This window comes from Amblyraja radiata, chromosome 2 (genome assembly GCF_010909765.2).
Source record: "Amblyraja radiata isolate CabotCenter1 chromosome 2, sAmbRad1.1.pri, whole genome shotgun sequence".
NCBI lineage: Eukaryota > Metazoa > Chordata > Chondrichthyes > Rajiformes > Rajidae > Amblyraja > Amblyraja radiata.
The window spans coordinates 145,118,992-145,139,150 of NC_045957.1; the positions used below are offsets into that span (position 1 = coordinate 145,118,992).

Genomic DNA, 20,159 nt, shown 5'->3' on the forward strand with positions numbered 1-20,159 from the left:
CAGTATTTAACTCATCACCAATTTTTTTCAACAGCTTATCCCCAGCATCCCATCAGAGATATTCCCTTTTCTATATTCAATACTGCCCCAACCACGCTGTATTTCTTCAAGGTACAATTCTAACCACTGGAGTGATTTTGCCTAATTTCTCATTAAGTTCAGCTTTTCCAGGCCAGCTCGATGTTACACTGGGTCAAATACTAATTTGACACGAAGGGTAGTCATTCTCAATTCACCTCTGGAATATATCTGTTTGATCCATGTTTGGACTAGGGTCTGAAACCAAGTAGTCCAGGTGAAACTCAAACTGGCTATTATTGAACAAGTTATAGTTGTGGAATTTGAGGAAGGACATCCTTGTGATTGAAGCAGTACAGCGTAGGTTCACGAGATTGATCCCTGGGATGGCGGGACTGTCATACGAGGAAAGATTGAAAAGACTAGGCTTGTATTCACTAGAGTTTAGAAGGATGAGGGGAGGGATCTTATAGAAACATATAAATTATAAAAGGACTGGACAAGCTAGATGCAGGAAAGATGTTCCCAATGTTGGGCGAGTCCAGAACCAAGGGCCACAGTCTTAGAATAAAGGGAGGTCATTTAAGACTGAGGTGAGAAAAAACTTTTTCACCCAGAGAGTTGTGAATTTATGGAATTCCCTGCCACAGAGGGCAGTGGAGGCCAAGTCACTGGATGGATTTAAGAGAGAGTTAGATAGAGCTCTAGGGGCTAGTGGAGTCAAGGGATATGGGGAGAAGGCAGGCACGGGTTATTGATTGGGGATGATCAGCCATGATCACAATGAATGACGGTGCTGGCTCGAAGGGCCGAATGGCCTCCCCCTGCACCTATTTTCTATGTCTATGTTTCTATGTTATAGGTGATCAAATAAACTTGGTAACACTGTTCTGAACTTGATGCTAGGCTGCATCTCAGGAGGACTTGGATTGGCAACCTTTCAGGTCAGAATCCTTCTTTGGTCTGGAAAAGGGTTCTGACCTAAAACATCATGTGCCCATAGATATTTCCTGATTATACCCAGAGATATTGCCTGAACCACAGAGTTATGCCATCACTTTGTGTTCTGTGCAAGATTCTAGCAACATTTCCTTGTGTCAACATGGAGATCAGGCAGAGTCTACAATAAGACAATTATGTGTTCCACTACTGAATCTGTAAATACTGATGAAAACATAGCTATTCACAATGCACCTTCAATCAAGCCCAGAAACTGATATTGGTGTCCTGTGTATCACATATGTGACAGGTAAATACTCATGTACTCACCTGCTCTTGCTTCCACAAGATTCACAAGAGGTGGGACCCCTCTCATTAGTATGTGGGGTTGAGGGGCAGCAGAAAAACTAGGAAGCAGGTACACCTCCACATTCTCCAGCCCGAGGTGTCATTACCTGAAACAATAAACAAACACAAGGCAATAAAGCTACAGAATCACCCAAGAACTTACTTCAAGAGGAATGACCCTAACACAGAGAACAACAGTATCAATGTCGGCACAAATATTAAATTGTTCCCAGAAGACAGGCTTTTAGACAGAGACTGTACACTGCCATTCACAATCGTAAATAATTAAAGAGTTTCAATCAATGGGTTCCTTTCAAAGTCATTGCTACAATGTGTGCCATTTATACATAGGGTTGATTCACAAACAGCAATAAGATAATGGCATTGTTGAATGAGCAATAGTGATACTAGTGACAACTTCCCCACTCTCCAAAATAGTAGCATGAAAACTTCACATCCAAATACGATAGGTACCAGATTGGGGTCTCAATTTAGCATTTTATCCGAAAACCTTGTGTCCTCAAGCAATCACCAAATCCACCCTTGGTTTTCAACAACAAAATTCAATAGACTTCTGACTTTGAGACAAAGACTTGAACCACAGCTGACATAACACACCAAAACCTCTACTTCGTAAGAAGGCTGAGGAAGTTCGGCATGTCCATAACAACCCTCACCAACTTCTACAGATGTGCCGTACATATCTGGATACACCAGGATACATCACATTTTGGTTTGGGAACAGCTCCATCCAAGACCGCAAGTAATAGCAGAGAATTGCGGATGCAGCCCAGACCATCACACAAACCAACCTCTCTTCCATTTACTCCCTTCATACGTCACGCTGCCTTGGCAAGGACAGCAGCATAATCAAGGATAAGTCGCACCATGGCCATTTCCTCTTCTCCCCTCTCCTAACGACAGGTTCTTCCCATAGAAAAGCATAGACAAAGGTGCAGGAGTAGGCCATTCGGCCCTTCGAGCCAACACCGACATTCAATATGATCATGGCTAATCATCTAAAATCAGTACCTCATTCCTGCTTTTTCCCCATATCCTTCAATTCCTTTAGCCCCAAGAGCTAAATCTAACTCTCTCATGAAAACATCCAGTAAATTGGCCTCCACTGCCTTCTGTGGCAGAGAATTCCACAGATTCACAATTCTCTAGGTGAAAATGTTTTTCCTCATCTCAGTCCTAAATGGCCTACCCTTTATTCTTAATCTGTGACACACTTTTAAAGAATTTTACACATCTCTGTAAGAAACCCTGTCATCCTTCTGAAATTCCAGTGAATACAAGCCCAGTCAACCCATTCTTTCATCACCCATTCTTTCATCATATGTCAGTCCCACCATCCCGGGAATTAACATGGTGAATCCTGGGAATTAACCCAGCGGTTATCAGGCAACTGAACCATCCTAACATAACCAGAGATCAGTCCTGAACTACTATCTACCTTTGGGGAACCTTGGACTATCTTTGATGGGACATTGCTGGCTTTACCTTGCACAAAATGTTATTCCCTTATCACATTTAGAAGGATGAGAGGGCAACATATAAAATTATAAAATAACTGGATGAGCTAGATGCAGGAATAATGTTCCAAATGTTGGGGGAGTCCTGAACCAGGGGGCACAGTCTAAGAATAAAGGGGAGGCCTTTTAAAACTGTGATGAGAAAAAAAAAATTTCACCAAGAGAGTTGTGAATTTATGGAATTCTCTGCCACAGAGGGCAGTAGAGGCCAATTCACTGGATGAATTTAAAAGAGAGTTAGATAGAGCTCTAGGGGGCTAGCGGAATCAAGGGATAAGGTGAGAAGGCAGGCACGGGGTACTGATTGTGGATGATCAGCCATGATCACAATGAATGGCGGTGCTTGCTCGAAGGGCCGAATAGGCTCCTCCTCCTGCACCTATTTTGGATGTTTCTATCATGTATCCATACACTGTGAAAGGCTCGAGGTAATCATGTATTGTCTTTCCGCTAGCTGGTTAACACGTGACGAAGGCTGTTCACTGTACCTCAGTACACGTGACCATAAATAAACTAAACTAAAAATGTTCAAAATAGTCACCAGAGATGAAATCCAAATCTATACACATCTGCCATTTGATCACTATGTGTGCTTCAAATTAACATATCAATACACCTGTAGTATCATCTTACATATGACATACCTCATCCTGATATTTGCTGCAGTGAATACAATTATCCTATGCTATGCTGGAGCAAGGCTCAAACCCTTACCATTTGACACAGTTGGTACAGACCAGGCATTGAAGAAGGGTCTCGACCGGTAACGTCACCCATTCCTTCTCTCCAGAGATGCTGCCTGTCCCGCTGAGTTACACCATCAATTTGAGTCTATCTTCTGTTTAAACCATTTCCTTCTTACACATTATAGTGTGTTCATTGTATGATTTATCATCATAATTTGGCTTTGTAAGCCACAGCTGTATTATACATTTCTACTTATTTTGAAAGTTGTGCCTAATATTACAAAGCATTTCTCGCTCATTCCATATACAAATATATAAATACAACTTCTTGCTCATTTCTTCCCTCAACAAAGGTTCTGACCCGAAATGTTACCTATTCTTTGGAGCGCAGAAGGTTGGTGGGGGGGGGGGGGGGGGGGGGGGGGACTTCATAGAGGCCTTTAAAATGATGAGAGGGATAGACAGAGTTGACGTGGATAAGCTTTTTCCATTGAGAGTAGGGAAGATTCAAACAAGGACATGATTTGAGAATTAAGGGACAAAAGTTTAGGGGCAACATGAGGGGGAACTTCTTTACTCAGAGAGTGGTGGCTGTGTGGAATGAGCTTCCAGTGGAAGTGGTGAAGGCAGGTTCGTTTTTATCATTTAAAAATAAATTGGATAGGTATGTGGACGGGAATGAAATGGAGGGTTATGGTCTGAGTGCAGGTAGATGGGACTAGGTGAGAGTAAGTGTTCGGCACGGACTAGAAGGGCCGAGATGGCCTGTTTCTGTGCTGTAATTGTTATATGGTTATACCTTTTCTCCAGAGACTCTGCCTGACCCCCCCCCCCCCCCCCCCCCCCCAAGTTACTGCAGCATTTTGTGTCTATCTTCCTGCTCACAAATCGTGTTTTCATTGAAAAACAGACTAGCAAATCTGAAGAAGGGTCTCGACCCGAAACACCACCCATACCTTCTCTCCAGAGATGCTGCCTGTCCCGCTGAGTTACTCCAGCTGTGTGTCTACTTTTAGCAAATTAACAGTGTGAATGTTGGATATTTATGAATGATTTTGGAGTGGATTGCCAAGGTGTGAATTATATGTCAAGTATAGAATTAGTTCAGATTCAGTTTCAGTGCACCCAAAGGAGTTATGATTGCAGTACACAGAAAGATGTGTATGTTTACAATTGGCAATTGATTTTATGACTGCACCTTTTGGGGATCAGACAAAACTAAATTGCACCCACAGTCCTGGGCTATTTTGGAAATACCCTGTCTGACATGTAACAGAGCAAGTAGAGTGTATGGATTGAGGACATAGCTGAGGCAGGGGCTATTGCAACTTTTAAGGAACAATTAGACAGCTACATGGATAAGAAAGGTTTAGAGAAATATGGGCCAAACACAGACAGGTTGAACTAGTGTGGCTGGAACATGTTGGTCGGTGTGGGGAAGTTGGGCCGACGGATTTGTTTCCACATTCTATGACTCTGAGCAACCTGCACCTATCTGCGTGGTGAACACCAGCAAGTTCAGGACTTTGACACATGCAGAGAAGTCTCCAAGCTGCTGACAGATATCGGTCACTCTGCTCTCCATGAAATCCAGCAGTGGAGGATATAATTCCTAACTTCTTCCTTTTTTGAATTCAGTGGCTGGTTAGAACTTGCAACAGATCCACGAACTCAGTCACCATCTGACTAGTTGATCAAATTAGAGAATCAGCATCTCATATTTAATTTGGTCAGCATACAGCCTAATGGTACGAATATTGAAGGTAGACAAAAATGCTGGAGAAACTCAGCGGGTGCAGCAGCACCTATGGAGCAAAGGAGATAGGCAATGTTTCGGGTCGAAACCCTTCTTCAGACTGATTGAGGAGGGGGGGGGGTAGGGGGGGGGGGGGGGGAGAGAGAAGAAAGACAAAGGAGGAGGAGCCCGAGGGCTGAGGTAGGAAGGGGAGGAGACAGCAAGGTATGAATATTGATTTAACTCAATTCACAGAGCCCTGACATTCCCTCACTCTACCCCTCCCCCACCCATTTTGACCCTACAAACGGATTACAATGGCCCGTTTCCTTTATCACCATTACTTTTTTGCATATCTTTCATTGTTCTTTATTTCTCCACATCACCATCTATATCTCTAGTTTCCCTTATCCGTAACCACTGAAGGGTTCTCGATCCGAAACGTCACCCATTTCTTCTCTCCAGAGATGCTGCCTGTCCCGCTGAGTTACTCCAGCTTTTTGTATCTACCATTGGACGAATATGTAATACGGTTATGGTCACGATTTACTCTTACCTCTTGTGAAGGACCGCCGACCCCCCTTACTGGTCCAGCTAGACCTGTAGGTATCTGGATCATTGATATACTGACAGGTATTCCTTGCAATGCTGCTCTGCCAACACCAGGACCACGAACTGCAACTCTGGAAATGCCAACCTGCGAATAAGCATTGAAAACAAAGATCACATACTTGTATAGACTTGTGAGTTAGCAAAACTTCCAAACATTTCATCAGAGTATTACCAACCGAAATTTCACAGTGACAGGGGTGCCAACTCTCACGCACTGAGCGTGAGACTCACGTATTTCGCCCAATTCTCACGCTCTGTCGTGAGAAATTCTGTGATCAACAAGAATTTCAAAATTAATACCAACTGCTTGTGTGCGTGCGTCTGTTGACAAGATAGCAGCATTTTTATTCTCTGTTATTCTCACTTGACCGAACCATCACACACGTCCAAACCATGTCCCCATGCACATTTACATTGAAAGACACGGACCGGGCAGTGAATGAATGTCACCCAGCGCAACAAGTAAGGCCATGTCCTGCTCCTGGCGGCAGATGGAATTTAAGGATTTGCGGGAAGCGGCTGACACGAGCGAGATCGGCAAGCAGCAGGAAAGAGTGTTCACATGGGCCGCCGAACTGGGGGGGCTGGGGGGGGCCCCACTGTTTTGGCTAGACATGTTTCAATATCTCCGGCTTTGGATTAGGCGCTGCTGTGCTCTGAGCAACCTGGTCGAGGGTGTTGGAGAGCCGGGGTGGAGGGAGGGATGGAAGCAGAAGCAGCGGCGGGGGCAGATGCGGACGGGGAGCCGGGGCTGGCGAGTGTTTGCTGGGCTGGCAAGTTGCTCGCTGCAGCTTCGGCCATGCAGCAGCCTCAGTGTAAGAGTCCCGGGCCATTGGAAGCGTCGGAAGCGTTGCGCCGCTGCCGTGAGAGTCTCTGAGCCGAATTCGCACTGGTGACTGGCATGGACCAGGCTGTGGCTCAGTGCATCCTGGAGGACAACCAGTGGCTGCTGGAAGTAGGCACCGAGCACTGGGTAGAAGCGGTGGAAGATAATGGCCTTCAAATGGGTGTGGTTGGTGAAACATCCTGCTTGCCTGCTAGATTTTCACTTACTGTAGCTGCAGGAAAATGTTCCCGATGTTGGGGGCGTTCAGAACCATGGGTCACAGTTTAAGAATAAGGGGTAGGCCATTTAGGACTGAGATGAGAACAAACTTTCTTCACCCAGAGAGTTGTAAATCTGTGGAATTCTCTGCCACAGAAGGCAGTGCAGGCCAATTCACTGGATGTTTTCAAGAGAGTTACATTTAGCTCTTGGGGCTAGCGAAATCAAGGGATATGGGGAAAAACGGGAAAGAGGTACTGATTTTAGATGAACAGCCATGATCGTATTGAATGGCAGTGCTGGCTCGAAGGGCCGATGGCCTATTCCTGCACCTATTTTCTATGTTTCTATGCTTGAGTACATGGCAATAAAACTCGACCACTTGATTTTGAAGCATTTATGCATGGTGGAGGTATAATGTAGTCATAGAGTGATACAGTGTGAAAACAGGCCCTTCGGTGCAACTTGCCCACACCCGCCAACATGTCCCAGCTACACTACCTGGTCCATATCCCTCTAAAACTCTCCTAACCATGTATCAGTCAACTGCTTCTTAAATGATGGGATAGTCTCTGCCTCAACTACCTCCTCTGGCAGCTTGTTCCATACACCCACCACCCTTTGTGTGGAAAAAGTTACCCCTTAAAAAGTTACCTCTTAAAAATACTTCAAACAAAAAACATTGAAATTATACTTCTACAACGCACTAAAACATGATTTTAATACATAAAATTTCAAAAAGTCCCCACCGTGTGAGGGGGGGGGGGCAACCTCTCCCACACCTACCCCCTCACTCTGTCTCTCCACTCCTTTGCCGGGTACACCCAAGGCCAGCGATCAGTGATCGCTCAGCCCCCCACTTTCAAAAATGTTCCACTGCTCCTGGTTCAGACGGAGAACACTGCCAGATGTGAGCAGGGAACTGAGGCCAGTTGGCTGTGATGTCTGGATCCCAATGCTCAGTGCTTCGTGTTTTGGAATTGGCTAAAGTTATTTATTTGTAATTAGCCTGATTTGTAATTAGTTGACAAAGCCTTAATTTATTAATCCGGAATATCCAGGGGGATGGGATAAGTGTAATATTTAAATGACATGCAAGGTGTCAGGCTGTCTGTCACAACATACAGCCCCGATAACCCATTATTTATTTCAGTGAAATATTGGGAAGGTATCATTTGCCACTCAACTATAATGTTTGTTTACCTCACTGACTATTTGTAACTTCTATCTTCCACCTGCAGATATTAAGGACTGATTGATGGTAGTCACTGGATCAAATTTTACATCATGATTAATAGAAGACCAGTATAATTTCAGTTGGATGCAAAAGATTGGAATGATGCAAGTGGCCAAGGATTGGACTTCATGCTGAGGACCAAAGGCTTGCATCGACCAAAACATCTATTACTCTATCAAGGAAGGTCTTGTTTCACACAGAAAACTCACCGATCTATTTCTTTGCTAATTATATCATTCAGGTTATTTAAAGAAAAAACATCTAGGAAAAAACATCCATTTAAAGAAAAAGCTTCTAGGTTTTTTCTTGCGAAAGATCTAATTGAAGGGATTGAAAAAAACCCTATAAACTACACTTACCTCTCTCACAGGAGGCCCTTCCACAGTCATTGTTACAAGTGTCTCTCCTCGAAGCAACACAAGTCCAAGCGACCTTCTTTCTTCCCGTTCTCCTAGCTTGGAATTCTTTGATCTACACCAATCCAGTCATTAGATAGGAAGAAAAATGCAATAACAAAATTTAATTCACAACTTTTAAATTAAAGAGCATTAAATTGTACACACACGCAAAAAATCAAATGTTTGATATTAAGTAGCTGAAAATGGAGAATATATTCTTAACTCTCACACTTCCTTACTTTTAATCTGTGGAAATAAAGCCCTACAGTAAGATTGAAGATAGACACAAAAAGCTGGCGTAACTCAGCGGGCCAGGCAGCATCTCTGGAGAGAAGGAATGGATGACTTTTCGGGTCGAGACCCTTCTTCGTGGACGACTTGATTAGCCATCAGCAGTGGGTTTATTTTATTTGCACAAGGAGTGTCACTGTCAAAGGCTGTGATCACAACTCTAAAGTTACATAATGTTTGGGACAAAGACCCATCATTTACTTATTTGCCTCTGTACTCCACAATTTTAGATTTGTAACAGGAAAAAAACCCCAAAAAACATGTGGTTAAAGTGTACAATGTCAGATTTTAATAAAGGTTATTTTTATACATTTTGGTTTCACCATGTAGAAATTACAGCAGTGTTTATACATAGTCCCCCCCATTTCAGGGCACCATAATGTTTGGGACACAGCAATGTCTTGTAAATGAAAGTAGTCATGTTTTGTATTGTATTTTGTTGCATATCCTTTGCATGCAATGACTGCTTGACGTCTGTGATTCATGGACATCACCAGTTGCTGGGTGTCTTCTCTGGTGATGCTCTGCCAGGCCTGTATTGCAGCCATCTTTAGCTTATGCTTGTTTTGATTTGATTTGATTTGATTCAATTTATTGTCATTGCACTTTTCAATGCAACGAAATGGTTTAGCCTGCAGTCATAACATAGAATAACTAACAAACACTCAACACAGTTTAAGTCCCAAAGTCATTGTCCTTCCCTCCTTGCTCTCCCTCTGCGCTGATGCAGTCCAAGCCTCCGATGTTGTGACCCCGCCGGGTGATGGTAAGTAAGTCCCGCGGCTGAATCCGTGCTCTGCAAACGGGCCGGTTCAAACGACTTGATTAGCCATCAGCAGTGGGTTTATTTTACTTGCACCAGGAGTGTCACTGTCAAAGGCTGTGATCACATCTCTAAAGTTACATAATGTTTGGGACAAAGACCCATCATTTACTTATTTGCCTCTGTACTCCACTAGTCCCCTTCAGTTTTCTCCAGCATATAAAAGGCATGCTCAATTGGGTTCAGATCGGGTGGTTGACTTGGCCACTCAAGAAGTGACCATATTTTAGTTTTGAAAAACTCCTTTGTTGCTTCAGCAGTATGTTTGGGATCATTGTCTTGCTGTAGAATGAACCGCCGGCCAATGAGTTTTGAAGCATTTGTTTGAACTTGAACAGAAAGGATGTGTCTATACACTTCAGAATTCATTATGCTACTACCATCAGCAGTTGTATCATCAATGAAGATAAGTGAGCCAGTACCTTCAGCAGCCATACATGCCCAGCCATAACACCCCCACCACCGTGTTTCACAGATGAGGTGGTATGCTTTGGATCTTGGGCAGTTCCTTCTCTCCTCCATAATTTGCTCTTGCCATCACTCTGGTATAAGTTCATCTTCATCTCATCTGTCCACAATACCTTTTTCCAGAACTGTGGTTGCTCTTTTAAGTACTTCTTGTCAAACTGTAACCCAGCCATCGTATTTTTGCAACTAACCAGTGGTTTGCATCTTGCAGTGTAGCCTCTGTATTTCTGTTCATGAAGTCTTCTGCAGACAGTGGCCATTGACAAATCCACACCTGACTCCTGAAGAGTGTTTCTGATCTATCAGACATGTTTTTGGGGATGTTTCTTTATTATAGAGAGAATTCTTCTGACATCAGCTGTGGAGGTCTTCCTTGGCCTGCCAGTCCCTTTGCTATTAGTAAGCTCACCAGTGCTCTTTTTCTTCTTAATGATGTTTCAAACAGTTGATTTTGGTAAGCCTAAGATTTGGTTGATGTCCCTAACAGTTTTATTCTTGTTTCTCAGTCTCATAATGGCTTCTTTGACTTTCATTGGCACAACTTTGGTCCTTATGTTGATAAACAGCAATAAACGTTTCCAAAGGTGATGGAAAGACTGGAGGAAAGACTAGGTGCTGAGAGCTCTCTTGTACCTGCATTAACTAGGCAATTAAACACACCTGAGCAATTACAAACACCTGTGAAGCCATGTGTCCCAAACATTGTGGTGCCCTGAAATGGGGGTATAAACAAACACAGCTGTAATGTCTACATGATGATACCAAAATGTATAAAAATGCCCTTTAATAAAATCTGACAATGTGCACTTTCACCCAGATGCGATTTCTTTCTATTACAAATCTCAAATTGTGGAGTACAGAGGCAAATAAATAAACGATGGGTCTTTGTCGCAAACATTATGGAGGGCACTGTAAGTACAGCAAGACATTTATACACCAAAAAAGATAACAACCAAGGAAGTACAGATGTGAGGGAGATCGATACGTTACAGTAATTACATAGAAACATAGAAAATAGGTGCAGGAGTAGGCCATTCGGCCCTTCGAGCCAGCACCACCATTCAATATGATCATGTACCTGCCTTCTCTCCATACCCCCTGATCCCTTTAGCCACAAGGGCCACATCTAACTCTCTCTTAAATATAGCCAATTGTTGTAGTTCATCCATGCAGTCTTTAAATGCCTTCCATTGTATATCCACCGTCAACTCTTTAAGAATCTCATACCGTCAATGTTACCTTTCTTTGTCTGTCACTCTCCATCCTAATGAAGAACTCAACCATATTATGGTCACTCTTGCCCAAGGGGCCACGCACAACAAGACTGCTAACTAACCCTTCCTCATTACTCAATACCCAGTCTTGAATAGCCTGCTCTCTCCTTGGTTCCTCTACATGTTGGTTTAGAAAATTATCTTTAGCATACATTCCAAGATATTCTCTTCCTCAGCACCCCTGCCAATTTGATTCACCCAATCTATATGTAGATTGAAGTCACCCATTATAACTGTTTTACCTTTGTTGCACGCATTTCTAATTTCCTGTTTGATGCCATGATCAACTCCACTACTACTGTTAGGTGGCCTGTACACAACTCCCACTAGCGTTTTCTGACCCTTAGTGTTTCGCATCTCGACCCATATCGATTCCACATCCTCCAAGCTAATGTCCTTCCTTTCTATTGCGTTAATCTCCTCTCTAACCAGCAACGCTGCCCCACCTCCTTTTCCTTTCTGTCTATCCCTCCTGAATATTGAATATCCCTGGATGTTCAGCTCCCAGCCTTGGTCACCCTGGAGCCATGTCTCCGTGATCCCAACTATATCATAGTCATTAATAGCTATCTGCACATTCAACTCATCCACCTTATTACGAATGCTCCTTGCATTGAGACACAAAGCCTTCAGGCTTGTTTTTACAACACACTTACCCCTTATACAATTCTGTTGAAAAGTGGCCCTTTTTGATTTTAGCCCTGGATTTGTCTGCCTGCCACTTTTCTTTTCACCTTACTACCTATTGCTTCTACCCTCATTTTACACCCCTCTGTCTCACCGCTCACACGTTTAAGAAACCCTATCTCTTTTATCGCCAATAGTCAATAATCCATCGTTTAAACCTTCTACTATAGATAAATCATTTACACAATGGGAAAGAATAGGAATCAAAATGCTCGGAGACTTGTATGAATTTGGAAAATTATTATCATTTCAACAACTACAACTGAAATATAATTTGAGAAATAATCAATATTTTAAATATCTTCAAATGTGTGACTATCTGAAAAAGTACACAAAAGACAATCATAACATGACCCCAGACTTACTGGACGAAGCAATGAAGACAAAGGCCGAATCAGCAAACCTAATATCATACTTATATAACACTATTTTAAATATAGAAATACCTACAACTGACTGTATTAGAAGAGACTGGGAACAAGAACTAGCTATAAAAATTTCAAAAGAGAGCTGGGATAAACACTTACTATATGTGCATAAATGCTCGATCAACGTAAGATATACTCTAATTCAATTCAAAACATTACATAGACTATACTATTAAAAAACCAAAATAAATAAACTTTTCCCCAACGTCTCACCCATTTGTGATAAATGTCAGTCTCAAGAAGCTACCATAGCGCACTCTTTTGTTTTTTGTATAAAAATCTAAAAATTCTGGAACGAAATTTGAAATTTTCACAAAGCTATTTAAAATAAAACTGATACCAAAAGCAGAATGGATTATTTTTGGAATAACGGAAGGTAGCCCTGAACTAAACACGTTTCAAAATAATTTATTTAATTACGGGCTAATAACGGGAAAAAAGCTTATACAGGTACTCAAATTCTGGAAAAACGCTCCTATACCAACAATAAAAATGTGGATTTCAAACATGTTCGAAACATTACACCTGGAAGATATGAGACTCCTCCTCGCAGGCAAAGCAGACCACTTTCAAAAGACGTGGTCTGCATTTATGAGCTTACTAGAAGCATAAGGTGCAATAGTAATTTCAAAAATAAATTGTGCCAGGATCTGGTAACGGGGGATGAAAAATATGGTTGGTATATCCCTTTAGCGGAGTTTTTTAAAATAATAGAGTGACTGTTTCTCTTTCTTTCTTTCTTTCTTTCCTAGGGTCTATTTCTTAACTTTCTTCTCTAACTCTCTCTCTAATGGGCTCTCTTTTTACAACACTTTCCTGCACTTTCACGACTCTTTCTCACTTTCCTTACTTCTTTTATTTCTATCTTTCTTAAAAAAAAAAAAGAAAAAAAGAAGAAAAAAAAGAAACCCTATCCTTTACATCCATCCTCGACTATCCTAATTGTGCTGGACTTTTTCATTGTACAAAAGTAGCGACTTTTCGGTTCCGCTTGCAACAAGGTACAAAGGTAAGCAGGTGTAAGAAGGAACTGCAGATGCTGGTTTAAACCGAAGATAGACACATAAAGCTGAAATAACTATGATTCAGCTCTCGACCAAAAACATCACCTATTCCTTCTCTCCAGAAATGCTGCCTGTCCCACTGAGTTACTGCAGCTTTGTGTCTACCAAAGGTAACCATGCTTAGTATGTTAATAATTTACACTGGATCATGACTTTTTGGGTCTTGGCTTAAGGGGGTACATAGATAAGGAAATAAATGTGTTAATATGCATGACTGAAACCTAGTTAAGGGAGGGGCAGGACTGGCAATTCAATGTTCCAGGGCACAGGAGCTTCTGGAGAGACAGAGGGGAAGAGGGGAAAAGGGGAGCGGGGGTTGCATTGTTGGTTAAGGAGAATGTCGCAGCTGTGTTCAGAGGTGACATTATGGATAGTTCGTCTCATGAGGATGTGTGTGGAGCTGAGGAACAAGAAAGGAATGATCACCTTGATGGGGGTGAACTACAGACCCCCGAATAGTCAACTGGAATTAGAAGAACAAATGTGCCAGGAGATTGCAGACAGCTGCAGGTCAAACAAGGTTGTTGTAGTAGGGGATTTTAACTTTCCCAACATAGACGAGGAAAATCATGGCATGAAGGGTTCAGATGGGGTGCAATTCCTCAAAAGTATTCAGGAGAATTTTCTTAAGCAGTATGTGGAGGCTCCCACACGTTAGAGGACAAAGCTAGATCTAGTATTGGGAAATTGGGAAGGGCAAGTTAATTAAGTGTGTGTGGAGAAGCCTTTTGGGACCAGTGACCACAGTTTGATTAGGTTTAAGATAGAAACATAGACATAGAAAATAGGTGCAGGAGGAGGCCATTCGGCCCTTCGACCCAGCACCGCCATTCATTGTGATCATGACTGATCGTCCCCTATCAATAACCCGTGCCTGCCTTCTCCCCATATCCCTTGACTCCACTAGCCCCTAGAGCTCTATCTAACTCTCTCTTAAATCCATCCAGTGATTTGGCCTCCATTGCCCTCTGTGGCAGGGAATTCTACAAATCCACAACTCTCTGGGTGAAAAGGTTTTCACCTCAGCCTTAAATGACCTCCCCTTTATTCTAAGACTGTGGCCCCTGGTTCTGGACTCGCCCAACATTGGGAACATTTTTCCTGCATCTAGCTTGTCCAGTCCTTTTATAAGTTTCTATAAGATCCCCCTCATCCTTCTAAACTCCAGTGAATACAAACCTAGTCTTTTAAATCTTTCCTCATATGACAGTCCCGCCATCCCAGCGATCAATCTCGTGAACCTACACTGCACTGCCTCAATCACAAGGATGTCCTTCCTCAAATTAGGAGACCAAAACTGTACACAATACTCCAGATGTGGTCTCACCAGAGCCCTGTACAACTGCAGAAGAACTGCATAGTTATGGATAGGAACGGAGAGGGTACACGTGTTAAAATGCTCAACTGAGGCAAGGCCAACTTTGAGGGTATGAGAGAAGGTCTTGCTCTATTTGACTGGAGCAGATTATTTGAGGGGAAAGGAACATCGGCCAAGTGGGATGTTTTTAAAAGTGTACTGAAGAAAGCTCAGGTTGTGTACGTCTCCGTTAGAATGAAGTGCAAAGCAGGCAAACGTAAGGAAGCTTGGCTGATGAGGGAAATTGAGACGTTAATCAGTGGCAACGGTCCATAAAGGCAGCTGTAATTCTGCCTTTACACCGTGGACTGCGTGCATGTGCAACGCTGCGCATCAGCCTACTGCACGTGCGCAAGTTTCTTGGCGGGTTTTTCCAAGATGGACAGTGATTACCTGAAGAGTTTCTCGAAGCAAACTTACGAGGAAAAGACCAAAATAATTAAAAATGACAGACCAACTCCGGAACTTAAAGAAATTCAACAGCGCAAAGGAACAAAAATAATGAGAACATTTAAAACAGCTTGGTATAACAGGAAACAAAGAGACAAATGGGTTTTGTATACAAATAATATTTCCTTGAGCTATATGTTTTTAAATACTTTATTAAGAGATAGGGCCGATTGAAGACAAATTACTTGATAAAAGTCGAGAGAACAATCTGTTTAAGAAGGAACTGCAGATGCTGGAAAATCGAAGGTACACAAAAAAGCTGGAGAAACTCAGCGGGTGCAGCAGCATCTATGGAGCGAAGGAAATAGGCAACGTTTTGGGCCGAAACCCTTCTTCAGAGAGAACAATCTACGCATGCACAGTTTCCACGATTTATTTTTAAAAAGCCGACTGACAGCTCGCTGGGGAGAGAACAATCTGTGCATGCGGGGTTTCAAGATTTTTAAAAGACTGCCTACCCTAACTAATTACTCACGGCACGTGCCTGTACTGAAGGTACTGGCGTGTTTGAAGGTAGACAAATCTCCAGGGCATGATCTGATACATACGAGGACATTGTGGGAAACTAGAGGAAATTGCGGGAGCCCTGGTTGAAATTTACAAGTCGTCGTTACATACAGGAGAGGAGTCAGAGGGCTGGAGGGTGGCAAATGTTGTACCTCTTTTAAAGAAGGACTGCAGGGAAAATGCTGGGAACTATAGGCCAGTGAGTTGTAGTTGGTAAGTTACTGGGGCGTATTCTGATGGATGGGATATACAGGCATTTGGATGGGCAAGGGCTGATAATAGAAAATAGGCGCACGAGTAGGCCATTCAGCCCTTCGAGCCAGCACCACCATTCACTGTGATCATGGCTGATCATCCACAATCAGTACCCCATTCCTACCTTCCCTCCATATCCCTTAACTCCGCTAACCATAAGAGCTTTATCTAACTTTCTCTTGAAAGCATCCAGAGAACCAGCCTCCACCACCCTCTGAGGCAGAGAATTCCACAGACTCACAACTCTGTGTGAAAAAGTTTTTCCTCATCTCTGTTCTTCATGGCTTACCACTTATTCTTAAACTATGGCCCCTGGTTCTGGACTCCCCCAACATTGGAAACATCTTTCCTGCCTCTAGTGTGTCCAAACCCTTAAAGGACCTGTCCCATGAGCATGCGACCTGCATGCGGCAAGCGCGACCTAAAGGGCCGGTCCCACCAGCATGCGCCTGCATGCGGCAAGAGCGACCTAAAGGGCCGGTCCCACCAGCATGCGCCTGCATGCGGCAAGCGCGACCTAACGTGGTCGCTTGAGCCGTACGGCATGCGGCAAGCACAACCAAACCAGAAGCGGGAGCCGCGCGGAGGTCAAGTGAGTGACACGGCGTTGAGGCGGCTGCGGGCCGGGTGGCCGTTACCGGGAGGAATTTTTAAACACGGTCAGTTTTTCGGAGCCCCGCGCGATGTTGGGACCAGCTCCGCACAACTCCATACGGCGCCGGCGATCGAAGTGGGACCGGCCCCGCGAGGCCGTACGGCTCAAGTGACCACGTTAGGTCGTGCTTGCCGCATGGAGTCGCATGCTGGTGGGGCAGGCCCTTAATAATCTTATATGTTTCAATAAGATGCCCTCTCATCCTTGTAAATTCCAGAGTGTACAAGCCCAGATGTTCCAATCTATCAACATATGACAGTCCCGGGAATTAACCTCGTGATTAGGCATAATCAGTGTAGTTTTGTACATGGGAGGTCGTGCCTCATTAATCCGATTGATTTTTGAAGACATGACCAAAAAAGTTGATGAGGGCAGAGCTGTAGATGTTGTGTACATGGACGTCAGTAAGGCGTTCGACAAGGTTCCGCATGGTAGGCTGCTCTGGAAGGTTAGATCGCATAGGATCCAAGGAGAGATAGCTGAATGGATAGCAAATTGGCTCCATGGAAGGAAGCAGAGGGTGATGGTGGAAGGTTGTTTCTCAGACTGGAGGCCTGTGACTAGTGGTGTGCCTAAGGGTTCGGTGCTGGGCCCGTTACTGTTTGTCATCTACATCAATGATTTGGATGAGAACATACAGGGCAAGATCAGCAAGTTTTCTGATGATACAAAAGTTAGTGGTTTTGCAGGTAGTGAAGATGGTTGTGAACAATTGCAGCAGGATCTGGATCGATTGGGCAGGTGGGCGGAGGAATGGTTGATGGAATTTAATACAGAGAATTGTGAGGAGCTGCATTTTTTGATATCGAACATGGGCAAACCTTCACAGTCAATGGTAGGCCTCTGAGAAGTGTTGTAGAGCAGAGGGATCTAGGAGTACAGGTGCATGGTTCCTTGAAGTTCGAATCACAGGTAGATGATGTGGTCAAAGAGGCTTTTGGCATATTGGCCATCAGTCAGAGTATTGAGTATAGAAGTTGAGGATTTGAGTATATGAGCAGGGAGGTTCTACTGTAGTTGTACGGGGTCTTGGTGAGACCACACCTGCAATATTGCGTACAGTTTTGGTCTCCTAATCTGAGGAAAGACATTCTTGCCATAGAGGGAGTACAGAGAAGGTTCACCAGACTGATTCCTGGGATGTCAGGACTTTCATATGAAGAAAGACTGGATAAACTCGGCATGTACTCGCTAGAATTTAGAAGATTGAGGGGGGATCTTATAGAAACTTACAAAATTCTTAAGGGGTTGGACAGGCTAGATGCAGGAAGATTGTTCCCGATGTTGGGGTAGTCCAAACAAGGGGTCACAGTTTAAGGATAAATGGGAAATCCTTTAGGACTGAGATGAGAAAAACATTTTTCACACAGAGAGTGGTGAATCTCTGGAATTCTCTGCCACAGAAGGTAGTTGAGGCCAGTTCATTGGCTATATTTAAGAGGGAGTTGATGTGGCCCTTGTGGCTAAAGGGATCAGGGGGTATGGAGAGAAGGCAGGTATGAGGAGAAAGGGGCGGTGATTTCATGAACAGGATAATGAAAGTCAGTTTACAAGCGACAGAGACCAAGGTCAAAACATAAACCTATTTTTTTCAAATTGTGAAATTGCACAATTGTAAACATACATACTTCAACGTCCTGAATTCATCACAGTCACAAAGAATCAAGTTCATATGCCGGTCGAAAGCTTTTAAAGTTCCAATGAAAACACGGCTGTCCTGAAGAACACAGCGCATCCTGTGATCCATAAAACGCACCAATTTAGCACTTCTCCCAATAGGCTGAAAATAAGAGGAAACTATTATAGACTAATACAGCACAGTAACATGTCTATGCTGACCAAGTTGTTTAATCAAACTAATCCCATTTGTCTATGTTGGGCCCCATATCCCCCCCCACCCCCCACACACACAAATCTTTACTTATCCATGTACTATCGAAGAGTACTTTAAATATTGCAGTTGCATCCACTGCTAACATTTCCTCTGGCAGCTCTTTCCATATATGCAACCACCCTCTATGTGAAGAAATTACCTTCCGGTACCTTTCAAATCTTTTCCCTCTCACCTAAAATATATGCCATCTAGTTTAGCCATGGGTTAAATAATGTGGCTAATCACCTACCTATGCCTCTGCCGATTTTATACACATCAGCCTTCGATGCTTCAACACAAAAGCCCTAGCCAAATCATCCCCTCTTTAGAATTCCCTCCCCTCCAAGGATTCATCCAACTTCCCTCTATGGATTCCTAAGTGTGCTCCAAATCCTTGTGGAGTGGCCCCTCATTCCAAATCCTTTACATTTTATTCCTTAAAAATGTTCCATTGCATTTGTACAGAATTGTATCATTCTATCGGAAAGACCTGTAGATGTAATAACATATTTAACCCAAGAACTAGTCCAATTCAGTCGCCGTCGTTCCTGAGAATGTGGCTTTAAATCAGCAATATCCACAGTGCCACCGAGAGAGATTCTCCAACATCTTGTCAACCGCTCACTCTCAGTCCACCCACCCACCCAGCACACGCCTATTCCGGGGCTGCGCTGTCTCGCTGCCCGGGAAATGCGAGCACATGTGGTCGTGAACCGCGGGATCACTCCTCTCACCATCGTGGAACAGCCGCTGCGACTCTCCCCTGTACACACACTGCCGACGAGACGAGACTGGACAGGTGGGTGGGTGGCGTGAGGACAGACACGAGTTAATCACAGCCCAGCATTGCTCCAGGTGCAGTCGGGGGTGGCCCTCTAGTCCAGGTAACACCAGTTTTACGTGAACCATCAGCTGACAAATTTTGACTGGGGCCATGCATGTTAAAGTTTTTTAAAAAATATGAAACATTCAAACAAAGTGCTCAATTGTGTGTTTAAAAAAAATCACACAACCAGCAGTAAATTCGGGGAAAAACATCCCAGCAGTGAATGGGAAATATTGCTGTGTCTGGGACCTTCAAGTTAAGTCTTCATTCAACATTGAGCTTTTCTAGTTCTGATCAATATCATCATTGGCATTTGCCTCCTGTAAGCATTTTTTGCATTCCATGCCCTGCAAAAACATGTCCTTACATAGAAACATAAAAACATAGACAATAGGTGCAGGAGGAGGCCATTCGGCCCTTCGAGCCTGCACCGCCATTCAATATGATCATGGCTGATCATCCAACTCAGTATCCTGTACCTGCCTTCTCACCATACCCCCTGATCCCTTTAGCCACAAGGGACACATCTAACTCCCTCTTAAATATAGCCAATGAACTGGCCTCAACTACCTTCTGTGGCAGAGAGTTCCAGAGATTCACCACTCTCTGTGTGAAAAATGTATTTCTCATCTCGGTCCTAAAAGA

At 43.5% G+C, this 20,159-nt stretch overlaps 1 protein-coding gene across 1 annotated transcript in view; it reads right to left on the reverse strand.

The window, feature by feature from the left end:
• Window positions 1–19,425, reverse strand: part of LOC116985503 (small nuclear ribonucleoprotein-associated protein B-like) — a 33,398-nt gene extending 13,973 nt beyond the window's left edge. Inside the window, exons 1-5 of the mRNA XM_033040270.1 lie at window positions 19,333–19,425; window positions 18,444–18,595; window positions 8,518–8,629; window positions 5,821–5,961; window positions 1,382–1,412 (exon numbers count right to left, since the gene is read on the reverse strand). Of these exons, the coding sequence (XP_032896161.1) occupies window positions 1,382–1,412; window positions 5,821–5,961; window positions 8,518–8,629; window positions 18,444–18,595; window positions 19,333–19,425 (529 nt within the window). The remainder of the gene's footprint in view (window positions 1–1,381; window positions 1,413–5,820; window positions 5,962–8,517; window positions 8,630–18,443; window positions 18,596–19,332) is intronic.
• Between the last annotated feature and the right edge of the window lie 734 nt (window positions 19,426–20,159).